Source organism: Lipophrys pholis, assembly GCF_963383615.2.
Source record: "Lipophrys pholis genome assembly, chromosome: 18".
Classification (NCBI taxonomy): Eukaryota; Metazoa; Chordata; class Actinopteri; order Blenniiformes; family Blenniidae; genus Lipophrys; species Lipophrys pholis.
The window spans coordinates 20,334,451-20,347,320 of record NC_137646.1 but is presented as its reverse complement, the minus strand read 5'-3'; the positions used below and the strand labels follow the sequence as shown (position 1 = coordinate 20,347,320).

The 12,870-nt window shown below is 41.8% G+C and overlaps 1 protein-coding gene across 2 annotated transcripts in view; it reads left to right on the top strand.

Moving 5' to 3' along the window:
* The window catches only part of pcxb (pyruvate carboxylase b), a 312,252-nt gene that overhangs the window by 15,181 nt on the left and 284,201 nt on the right, over positions 1-12,870 (top strand). For both annotated transcript variants that reach the window (XM_080486361.1, XM_080486362.1), the window contains exons 5-8: positions 2,325-2,490; positions 3,666-3,811; positions 8,789-8,906; positions 11,255-11,322. In XM_080486361.1, coding sequence (XP_080342487.1) covers positions 2,325-2,490; positions 3,666-3,811; positions 8,789-8,906; positions 11,255-11,322 — 498 coding nt within the window. The remainder of the gene's footprint in view (positions 1-2,324; positions 2,491-3,665; positions 3,812-8,788; positions 8,907-11,254; positions 11,323-12,870) is intronic.

Below are 12,870 nucleotides of genomic sequence, written 5' to 3'. Positions count from 1 at the left end.
TGAGGATACACACTTTACAGCACTGTCCTTCAGTTTACAAAACGTTTTACTGTTTTATTACATTTATTACTTTATTGGCTTCAGTATATTTGAGCTCTTCAAACTGTTTGCATTATGTTCAGCTATTATTATTACATTACTGATTGCTACAACATATATGGATACTGGAAGAGTAAATATTTACTTCTATATAAATTAAAATGTAAAAGCAGGTTATAGGTATAAAACATGCTACATATATTAAGAAGCAAATGGCAAAAAGTTATTGATTACTACATTTCCAAAGTGGATTATTCAGTGCAGTTTTTTCAAACATTGTTTATTTTATAAACTGTAAGAGCGGGATTTCCAGCCTATTTACTTAAAGTGTTTCGTAACTCTCTTTACAGAGCAACAAAAAAACGTTCCCATAACCTTGTGTCTTATTTTCTTTTTCCTGTGCTTGGGTTTCTTTGGCCTGCTGCGTTTGGTGTCTCGGCAGTTGAATCTTTTTTTTCCTCCACAAGGTGGACGAGGGTTGGACCGATCGCGTTTCTTCCCCATGTCTATATTTAGCTTGTATGGAAAGGATCGTTCTCCGCGACCCGTCACACCTGCTGCTATGTTTTTCTTCCCTTCGTCGTTTTCCCTCCCTTTCCCCATTGTTCCTCGCGCCTCCCTGTCCACATTGTGTTCTCGTTTCTGCTTCCCCCAATTCTTAATTTTATTTATTTATTTATTTAAAAAAAAACAAAAAACAATCTCTCCTCTGCTCCTTCTTATTTCCTTTTCCTCCCGTACTCCTTCCATCCCTCCAGGATGAACAGCCATTATCATTTTCCTGAACAAACGCCTCACGGTTTATAATTTCCTTCGTGGGCATGTGGTCAGTCGGCCAAGTCGCCAAGTCTTTGCCATCCAACTCATTTCTCAAAATCCGTCTGCCTATCTGGGAGCTCGGCCACCCCCTGTAAGTGAGTGTGTGTGTGTGCGTGTGTGTGTGGGTGTATGCGTGTGTCTGTGCCACTCTTTACTACATAATAATATCCATCCATTTTTGTCTGTGTACCCTCTGTGTATTTTTATAGCTGCTGCACGTTGGATGTAGAAATGTGTTTATTTGTTGGAACTGTGACTGAGAGAATATGGACGTATGAATCATAATCTACCCTTCATGTCTTTGCTTTTGTGTCTCATGGCAGATATATATATATATATATATATATATATATATATATATATATATATGCGCAGGGATTTTGGCCATCCGGAATCATGACATTCTTTGATTGTGGGTTAAAATCGAACTGATTCCTCATCTCTGTCCAGAGTTAACCAAACTTGTTTTTTTCTCATTCAATCAATTTATCACGTAGACGTTTACAAAAGTGTGTCAGAGCATTTGTCACCTCCGATTCAGCCAAAAGCAGCAACCTGTACTCAAACTTACACACACACACGTGTTTATAAAATCCACGTTGCACAATAAAGCAGCTAATAAACTTATGAAGCTGCTCAAATCACATTGCGTACTCTGCGGGAGAGTTTGGAGCAGGTGAGGTTTTGAACCAGCGCGTGTGTGTGTGTGTGTGTGTGTGTGTGTGTGTGTGTGTGTGGCTCCGTGCCTCCCCTGGCCTGGCAGTAACGGCTCCCTTAACAACGGGACAGCCCGTAATTGTAGTCTGTCTCGTATCCAAGAGCAGATGGCGCATACTGATCCAGAGACGGCTCTATCTGTCAACCTAGGTAGCTACTGTATCTTCTCTGCTACTGTGTGTGTGTGTGTGTGTGTGTGTGTGTGTGTGTGTGTGTGTGTGTGTGTGTGTGTGTGTGTGTGTGTGTGTGTGTGTGTGTGTGTGTGTGTGTGTGTGTGTGTGTGTGTGTGTGTGTGTGTGTGTGTGTGTGTGTGTGTGTGTGTGTGTGTGTGTGTGTGTGTGTGTGTGTGTGTGTGTGTGTGTGTGTGTGTGTGTGTGTGTGTGTGTGTGTGTGTGTGTGTGTGTGTGTGTGTGTGTGTGTGTGTGTGTCCTCGATAATTTTCGCCTGACCCTTAAATGATGTGTTCATGCCTATCCACTTGGTCTCCCACAGGTGTGCATTGAGTGGATGATGATCAAGGAATTTGTACCCGAGACAGAATGAGAATAGAATACATCATTAGCTCACAGTCTCTTTTCCAATAGTGGCACATAAATCTATTGCACCGGCCGCAAGACGGCGAGCGCCGACGCGTGCAAGATGGCGTGTGAGAAGACTTTTGATTTCCCCCACTGGCCCGAGGGTTAAAAACGACATGCTTTGATAGATGACTGAGTGACGCCGGACATTGTTTCTCTGTTACCTCACAGGACAACAACGTGGATGCCATCCACCCGGGCTACGGATTCCTCTCTGAGCGTTCGGACTTTGCTCAGGCCTGCTCGGACGCCGGCGTGATGTTTATCGGACCATCTCCGGAAACGGTCCGCAAGATGGGAGACAAGGTGGAGGCTCGGTCGCTGGCCATCAGTGCAGGTGCAGAAAAGGACCGCGGTCAAAACATAGATGAGTCAGATACGTTCATTTGATAGGCGTTGAGCATTTCACACAACTTCCAGTGTCAACGGTACACGTTCCAAACTGCATTCTTATATTGATTTGCAAAAATTCCCATAAAGGTCAATTCTTTTTAGTCTTTTAAAATGAAATGAAATCTGTTTTTGACATTCTTTTGACACGCTCACTCTTTCGAGAATGTTTTTAATGTAATTAATTAATTTGTAATTATCGGCTTAGAAACTTTTACATGTTTCAGAAATATGATAATTGAACAAACCACGTTTAGTTTCTCTATTTGCTCACTTTCAGCTGCTTCACATCATGTTCTTTGTTTTGTTTTTTGCAATTAGTTTTTCACAGACGCGAGGATGTAAGAGAACGAAATAAATCAGAATAATTGGTATACATTCACAAAGACACGGGAGTATTGGGGAGAAATCAAGGGGTGTTAATCCCTTTTCTTACGATTAGAGATGATTGCCATCATCTGCAAGCATATCACATTTTGTTCTTTACTTGATAACTTGAAATCATATAATGAACATATTTGTAGTGTAAATGTGATAGGCATTATATTTACGTTTTAGATATGGATGCTATAAAAAAAGATTTAATCCAGTTGTGTTTAAGCTTTTTAATCAATACTAACGAATAGTTCCTGATCCCAGAGATCAGATTGAAGATGTTTCTGAGGCTTGTGACGTTAAAACTGCGTCTAAAACTTCAACACATTTTTCCATAACTGCTGCTTTTTATCCGGATGGTGACTCATTTCCCCTCCGCCCTCCATCTTCCTCCCTGGCATTCCGTTACAAGCATTTGTAATGGCTTTTACACAGCAAACATTAATTTAGTCATTTCTGAGGGGGATGAACATTTACAGAACATCATTTTATTTTATTTTTTCCAGCACTTACTTGTTCCATCTGCCTCTGAAGGTAACTGTGAAACGTGCAGATCTGTTCACGCTGCTTTCAGAGCCACGTCTTCCTCTCTCTGTGCCATAACTCTGTTTGGCTCTTATTTTCCGCCAAATTTTTAAATCTCCACCAAGGATCGCCGAGTCATGGTTAGAATCGGATTTCTGCACCTGACCGCTTGTATGTTTTCCGTTCAACATGTTGAGTCCTGTTAAATCTGCTCCCGTACAGGTGTACCGGTGGTCCCAGGAACAGATGCACCCATTGCCAGTCTGCATGAGGCGCAAGCGTTTGCCCAGACATACGGCTTCCCCATTATCTTTAAGGCGGCGTATGGAGGAGGCGGTCGGGGCATGAGGGTGGTCCGAGAGTACGAGGTGAGCACTTAACTTTTTTTTTTTTTTTTTTTTTTTGGAGCGCTGCAATTAACAGCTTGTTCTAACACAATGTCCAAGAACAAATAAACAAGCCCAGCTTGATGGCCAGCCGGCCTTCTGACAACATTTTTTTTTTTTAGTATTCATTAACTTTGTGTTTGTGTTGAATCGATGTGACATTACTTGTAAAGTGCAATCAGGTAATTTATCTCTCTGACCGCCAATCATTCTGTGTTTGAGCTTGTGCTTTGAAATTGCATCCCGTCACTTAGTGAAACCCGAGTAATTTTTGTTGATTGGAAAATGTCTTTCCATATTGTCAGAGCCCAGGATCAAAACCATCAATCTCATGTTTCCCATAGTTGTAGTGTGGGTCCATCAAGCCAGCAAATCCAACACTTGAATGGCGAAAAGTGTGAAAACGAACTTGTAGGTCTCCGTCAGTAAATAAGAGTGGATGGGACGCTTATCGCAGTGGGAAGAATCCTTCAAGTAAAGTCATCAATAAGGCGATATGCAGTGAAACTGGCCGTGTGGTGTCCATCACTTCCTCCGCCCCATCCACCTCTGAGCCATGTAAAGGGTGGCATCACCCAGACGGCAATGATGGGCTGTCATAATAAATGTCACTGTGTTGGCTGCGGTGCACTGATGGAAGGGAGTGGAGGCAAAAACTAGACTTTGTGGGTAAAACTGAGTTTTCTCCAGGGTGATTTGTCAGGTGGCTCTGAAGCTTACTAGATCATGTTCTGTTGTTATTGATTCATGCTAATGCAACACCATTGGCTTTTGAGTGGCATCAACGGCCGGGACTGCTCTACTGTGGCTTGTTTGGTTTATGATTGGTTGGAATTGAACACGAACACTCAACTCGCGGAATAAAAGCGCAGTTTATTTATCTCGACCCGGGTGAAGGTAGACTGAACAAAGACGGTGGGCGCTTTTGACATGTCACGGTACATTCACACCTTCTTCAATAAACCTGTGTGCAGGGCTTAAATGCACTCGTGGGAGGATCCTTTTATTATCTCCACGAGCTGAACACTCGCCAGTTCCTCTAAAAGCGGCGGTAGGAAACTGCCCGTCACTCACACCTGCAAGAATCTCAATTAAAGCCGCAGCAGAGGTGGTTGAGAAATTGTTTGATGGACATTCATGCACGTCTTGGGATTTCATTAAAAAGTCAATTGATGTCTTAGTTATTTGAACTCTTAGAACGTATAAAGCTGAATTGTTTTCATACGTTCTGATAATTCTGATTGTTAATTATGGCTTTCTTTTAATAAAAATTTTTTTTATATTTTTTTAGAACCAGATAATTTGAAATAGTGCATCACAGATTTTTACAACATGCTGGAATTAGGGGGAAAAAAGCAGTCATGACTTCAGAAAGGTGTTTGTGTGATAAATCGATGACGTCTGAATGTCCTACAGTTTCTATTAAATGATGAGATTGAATTCCATAAACAATTCAATCACACAAGACTGCATTATGCCTCTTTTCGTACATGTTTGCGATTCACAAACTGAAAACCAGAATGCAAAAACCAGCATATAGCCAACAGGGTTTAAGTTTAAGTGCAATGCAGTCTGTCTGTTTGGTCTACGCGGTGTAGGATGTGGTGTGTGTAGCATTTATATAAATGTGGTACTGGTCACACACTGTTAAACACACAGTTGGGTCACTTTAAAAACAGTCATTAAGCTGTTCAACATGGTCGCTCAGCAGACGCTTGTTTAGTCTAAGTGCTGTTTGTAAAAAAAAACAAAAAACAACTAAATAGTTGGATTTGAACCTTGTAGGGAAAAACAATTGTAACCTCAGTTGGTTGTTATTCAAACCTCAGCCCAGCAGAGCCTGTGATATGGTTCCACTTTCCGTGGCTTAATGGCAGCGGAGTTTCTATTCATGATTTAATTAGTTCTGTTCTAAAACAACATGTTAGAAATTATGAATTCTTAATTATAACGTCAAAAAGACATTTTTGAATGATTCAATCCGAACTATATTAGTCTTCAGGGGAAAACGAGGCCTCGTTCATCTCGGTGCACCTGGAAGGAGTTTGTACTCACGGCCTAGAAGAGTTCACAGCTTTTACCTTTATTTTCTACCTTTCCGGTTTGACTATGAGTTGTTGTCAGATCAGATGTCGGCAGGCAGAGTTCAGCAGTGAAACCGAGACAGACGGAGCATAACCTCCTCCTCCTCATCATCATCGTAGACAAATTTCATTATGACTAGTGTAGTTTTCATTGTTTCACTCTCTTTTTGGGCCAATAGGCTGCACATTCACAAGAGATTTGAGAGGAACATTACTCTGGTCACTGGTTGCCACCAGCGGCACCGAGTCCAATTCACTGATGTGTGAGAGGAGCTGCAGCTTTGTGTTGAGCCTCACAAGTCGACCATTCATTGAAAACGATGACCTTTTCCGAGTTGTAGCCAGTCTAATTAATTAGTTGTTGACATTTCTATTTATTCACTGAAGTCACAGGGGCCTCAGCAGCTCCAGCAGTTATGATGTGAGGAAACTGTTAAGAGGTTTCTCTGTACTACCGGGGCCCCGAGCAACAATGCGTAGGTTGACTTTTTATTCCATTAAAGCTAGCTCGTGGGTCATTTGTATGCTGAATTACCGGAGAGAGCCCAACTATTCTCAGCATACTGTAGGACGAGACGTGTATGTGTGCTTGATAAGCGAAGCTGCCAGATTTCCAAATTTGTTTTATTATTTATTTATTTTCCTCTAAAAGTGAGACGTGACGCGCTTCCCTAAAGCGTAGAGAGAGAGAGAGAAAAGGAGAATGGCACGCATCAAAGCTCCAGTGGCCGATGCTGACAGTCGGCCTGAACGGACGAGGAGTACAAATGGAAAACTTCGAACTTCCAGTCCTTCAAAAGTCGTCTGTCGTGGGCAAAAATGATTTGACAGCCTTGCGGGGTCGCTGCACACTTTCTAACTTCCATATTTCACTGGGAGTTTTAAGTCGGTATTGTTTTCAGTGACTTCTAATGCCTAAATCATGCTGTCTTGGTTGATTTTCGCATTTCTCTTTTGTGTTAGGGTGTTACAGTTATGTTCTCTTTAGCTAAGACATTTGGTATTCACGCAGCGGATGATGGTTGAAAGATCCATTCATCTTTTATACAGCTTTAACCGACTTAGGGGAGCTGAGCGGCGCTGGAGCTGACCCCAGCTGACTGTGGATCAAGGTGGCGTGTCCCCCGGGCGAAGGGTGGACTCTGGGCGGACACACACACACACACACACACACACACACACACACACACACACACACACACACACACACACACACACACACACACACACACGCACACTCGCACTACATATCCTCAAACACATGTTTGGTCCAAAGTTAAGAACCACAGGCTGTTTGCAATAATGATGCAAAAAGATTTAAAAAAACAAAACAAACTAAAAAGAAGCAGGAAACTAGATGATCAAACACACAAAACTGCTTTATAAAAAATAGCTAAAATGTCACAATTGTATTAAAAAAAAAATAAAGAAATGAATTAAAAGACCTCCTAAAATCAGGTACAAAAACAGCTGGAAATGTAATAAAATGTATAATATCCTAAATGTGAAACTTCATAAATGCAACATAAGACACAGTTTATGTTCATTTATCAAAACTGTATACAGGCAACATTATAAGCTCTATTATCTTTGTTAAACATATTTTCAGCTCCAGTTAAAATAGATTTGGTGGAATGTGACATAAATGGGCTCCTTTGGTCTTGAAGGTTGCAGACCTCTGTACTCGAGGAATCGCCAATACACTTTTTCGTTGTACGTTCGCCGTGTTTACCGTTACCAGATTTGCCTTGAGTTGTAAAATACATTGAAGTTAATGATACCCGGTTGTTTTGTTCGTCAAAAAAAGCAGTAGCTTTGAACAGTACTGTCAGAATGCCAATGATAGGCTCACAGTAAACGATACTGTAGATTAGAGATGGAAGCACATGTCTTCCAGCATGCACTTTGATTTACTGCATCTCATCGACAGAGGCGTTTCCTCTTGGCGCAACCTGAATAATGCAATCAGCCAAATAGCTCAATGAGTTCACAATGGGGGGGGGGGGGGGGGGGGTAAAGAGTAGCATTGGGCGTAGTCTGTATAGGCTGGTCGGTATTTTGCTGCTTTGTGTACCGATGTGAGGTCCTCCAGCTTCAAGAGTTACAGATGTTTTATTGACTCGTTATATTGTCAAACATGAAAATCTATATGTCATTCCTGCACGACGCGCCGTGAACACAACGCAAGTGAATCGAGGCGATATCGGTGTTTCTCCTGTGTTTAGAGAATTTTGTACAGCAGTGAAAATGTAGCAGAACAAAAGCAACTGCTGAACCCTGATGGATTTTTCCCTTTGAATGTTTATTGGCCATCCTTTGTGTAATTTTGTAAAATATACGTACGTCACCTTTCTGGTCGGTGCCTGTCATCTCTCTCTTTTTTTTTGACAAACCGTGTTTGGCAGTGTTGATGAGGTCTGCAGTCGCCTTAAGAATTGGGGGAGTTGTGCCTCCGAAAGCATCTTTTCTCGAGGCTACGAGATGACAGCTTGGGATGAACCGGAGTTTGCTCTCCCAGGGCTCAGGGGTAGGGGCCACGGTTGTGACTCAGTCTGTCCCCAGTAGAGGAGGCCGGATGGGCTGGCAGGATGTCACAGACTGACAAACACAGATTGAGTTATGACCTTCAGTGTGGTTGGTCGTGATCTCCCCGAGATCCTCGTGCAGCGTTGCGCTCCTCCGGGGCGTGTAAACATTTGTCAAAAGAAAGAAAACATGGACAAAAAGTCACATCAGTGTGAAAAGCAAACACAAGGGTTAGGAAGATAGGACTTTAGCTAATGGGACATATCGCTCTGAAAAACCTGTGGATTTCTTGTCTCTCATTGCACTAACTCATACATGTATGGATTCTTCTTCTCCTTCTGTTTGTCAGGAACTTGAGGAGAATTACCAGCGGGCCTACTCTGAAGCCCTGACGGCATTTGGGAACGGCGCTCTGTTTGTCGAGAAGTTTATTGAAAAGCCGAGACACATTGAAGTACAGATCCTCGGTAAGTGAAGCCTACCACTTCCTCTTCAGCCTTCCCGCCAAGATTTGTCTGTTTAATGTTGATTTGAATTGACCGACTTTCATTAACGAGGCAATATCAATGGAAGACATTGACCCGAGTGGCGGAGCGACGGAAGGAAGCGAGACGGATGAACAATGAATACGATTTATTGCCTCGCAGAGGATTCTCTTTGCCATTATTTGTTCTTTATTAGAGTCAGTGCAACTTCACATACACTCCATTACAGACGTGAAATTCTACCCGCACAATTACGGGAAGCGCGTCTGCACTCTGGGCTCAGATTGTACCACACAAGTGGTTGTGTATTTGTCGTCCATCTGCGATCGCCTGCTCTGGAAACGCTTGTTATCTGACACATATCAGTCTGGCAGGGTCTGTTATTGTCTCGCATTCAGATTTCGCCATGCTGTAGCATTGTGTGTGTGGTCGCTGTGATTTATTAATGTCTTCAGGGCATCCGACTCATTAACTGAATTTTCCGAATTACCTGCAAACAGCCATGTCTTTACTCCTCTCCCCTATCACCTCCTTTTATCTCTGTTTTTCAATCTGATTTATTTATTTTGTTCTGTATCAAGATCCTTTCAGCTTTGGTTCCTTTCCACTTTACTTCACTGCTTGCGTCCTGTGAAGTCCTTTTAAATACTACAAACAAAACGTAAGCACAGTTGTGCTGGGTAGAATATTTTGTTGTAACAATGCTTTAGAGCAAACATTTTTTATTCCGTTGGAAAGACTGTTTCCCTTTTAAGAGATGCCATATATTCGAGGAACATGCATTTGTGGGATGAACATGTGGGTGCCTCCTAAGAAAACTGTCCTAAATGCTCTTTATAATAATTAAGCTTTCCAGTGGCATCGTTACCTTGTCAAGACATGTTGTATTAAAAAATAACCTACCAAACATGAACTCCCTCACTTGACTTTTTGCGTATAATTTATATGAAAATGTTTTGTCAAATCCACTTTGAACACCCTTCAATCGTGAGCGATGGAGCTTAAGCTTTCAGTTCAAACCAGTTGTCCGTAAAACGCAGCGGAGTCCATGAAACTAAGATAAAATAACAGGCAAACGACAACATGGTAAGCAACACAACTCCAAAAAAAAAAAAAAAAAAAAAAAGGTAGACAAAGAGGTCCTTCTAGCCGACTGTCCCTCCGCTACTCCCGAGGACAACCGGACGGAGCTCATGTTGGTTCAGGTGGAGAAGGTGATGCAGAATTGAGCATAAAGCCAGGCACAATGTCATCACGCACTGAGCAGTGCTCAGATGTACTAAATCCACCGCTGGTGCGAAAGCAGCTGGAACCTGTTTAGAGCAGATACCCGCGCTGGCTGAAAGGCAGAAAAGAGCAGGAAGTTCATTTACACAACGCCGCATTTATGACGCTTCCTGGCATCGCAGGCGAGGCATAGGTGTCCTTGTCAAAGCCGTTACCTGAAAAGAGAAGATTTGAGAATGGTTTAGTTTTGTTTCATCCTTAAAATATTTTCTGTTTTATAATGTAGTAATATGTGTGTTACAGCTTTTGAAATCCCCATTTGATCATGTGGCGCTTGTTTGATTTGGCCTAAATTTTTACTATTACTTTCCTTCCTGAAGCCAAATGAGCTGCTGGTTTATGGGCGTTGGTCTTACGAACCTCCGGTGAAAAACTAACCAACAAAAAGTGCAACATGAAGATTATTTGGGGATTTGAATTTTACTCTTTGGCTGTAAAATCGAACAAAAGCGTCACGAAGAGAGGTTGAAAATAGTTAACCGAGTATTTAGTTGTTGCATTCGATTGTGTTTTTTGGTTCAAGCTGTGGTTTATCATTACGCATCGAGTGGCCCGTGGTGGCCTTCAGTTCATAAGCCAGCATGCCGACCAGTCTCTCTCTCTCACTGTTCACAGCGCTTCTTTGTATTGACGAAACTACTGCAACTTCTGGGATGCCTGTGTCAATGTGAACGGGACGTCTTCCACCTTTTACAGACACCGCAGACCACTTTCATATCCTCCTGTTGTTGTGAGCATCTTACTGCTTACACTGTTAAAAGATAAAGTAAAAAAAAAAAAGAAGAGTTGCAACACAAACATGAGAGTTATCCTACATTCCTGCTTTTTTAAATCGTATTCTTTTCGGCGCTGCTATAAATTGTCCATCGAACTTGCCCCACAGTGAATCTAGGAATAGAGGGTTTCTGTAATTTCTCTTGTACTTGAACGCATCCACGTTACGCAACCGCTTCGCTTCCTTCACACTCCAGCTTATCTCATAATTTCCTTTTGTTCCTCCCTCTGTCGTCTCCTCACCTACTTCTCTCTTTGTCTCCCCTCAGGCGATAAATATGGTAATGTCATCCACCTCTACGAGAGAGACTGCTCCATTCAGCGGAGGCACCAAAAGGTGAAGTCCTTGCTTTAAAATTCATCCAACCCAACTTAATGCCTGAATTTATTTAAGATTATCTCCGTGGCATTTGTTCTGCATTACATAGATTAGCATGGAGTGGGTGGTAATGGTGGGTGGGCATGAAACAAAGGTCAAGAACAGAAATCCCACCTGCCAGCACCGCCGTCTGCTGGATATACAAACATAAAAAAAAAAAAGAAAAAAAGACTGCAATTTTATTTGCACAAACACACTAATTGAGCGACTGAACAATAAATAAGATGATTGTGTTTTACAATGGTTGTGGTGACACAGGTGGTTTTGAGTATCACTGAATACTCCACACAGCAGGGGGTGAGGAGATTTCAATAAGAATTAGCCACTGCTGATGCTGTGTGGAAGCAGCAATGGCACTAACCACATAATCCTCCACCAAATCAACTCGGATCAGCAATATTTATTTATTTGAACACAAGTGTTTGAAGTCACTCAATTCATTATAGCCAGGCATATTTATTTTTTTCACCTGAATTCCGTGGATTGTTATTGAATGGAAATGAGCCATTAAAGCCTCACCTGATTGTCTGAATAACACACAAAAAATAGGCTTTTATAGGGAAAATCGATATTTGTCATTTAATTGTCACTTGATATAACAATGCCTTCATCAGAGGAAGCTGATTAACGTGTAAAATTTCATTACCCATTGTCACCTCAGAGCAGTGTGAATCGTCTGTTTTCATCACTTTCTTCATTTTTGTTTAATCAAATTATAGATGATAATCATATTAGTGGCTGTGTTCATGCCAATGCTGCTGGTCTTTGATTCCACAAGACTTAATCTGCCTTTGCCCTTAATCTAAGATCTCTTTGAATCTCGGAGACGAGACGAGTCGCTTGTTGAAATAGATTTGGGACGGAAGAGCGCTGATGGGATATTTTTAGTTTTTTTTTTCATGGAAACACTGTTCATACTTGGAGAGGCTCCTTTTGTTAGCCAAAGATTTGATAACAAAATTTAATTGAGTTTTTTTTTTAGATTTTTATGTTTAGTTTTTTTCATCTTTGACCAAGGTCATGTTTTTTGTTTTTTTCCTTTCTCTTTCTCCTGAAGATTTCTGTTATTTCTCGTAGATAGGTCGACTTCTTTGACCCAGTGGAGCAAAACAGAACCAAGCGAGCAGCAGTCGGGCAGATTGTCGGGGCAGTTGGAACTACAAATGATTTATTCCCTCTGTTTTTATTGAACTCTGAAAGACACCGTACGTGAAGCACGGGTAAAATGAAAAGAAATTATACTGCACACTGAAGTGCTGTTGGGTAGCGTGGCTCTCCGACTGTGAATCAGCTGAGAAGTGGCAGGAAGCTTTGGGGGGTTTTGGGGGGCTCCATCACAAGCACCATTAGAAACGGCCGCTTTATTGTGTGTGTCTTGTTGTAGTTTATCTGCCAGGTCTGCAGTGTGTTCCAGCTTTGTGGAGCATTTTAACATGTTTCAGCTGATTGTTTTGATCGCCTGTAGCCTCACGGTTTTATTTCACACTCGCTGCACTAATCAAAACC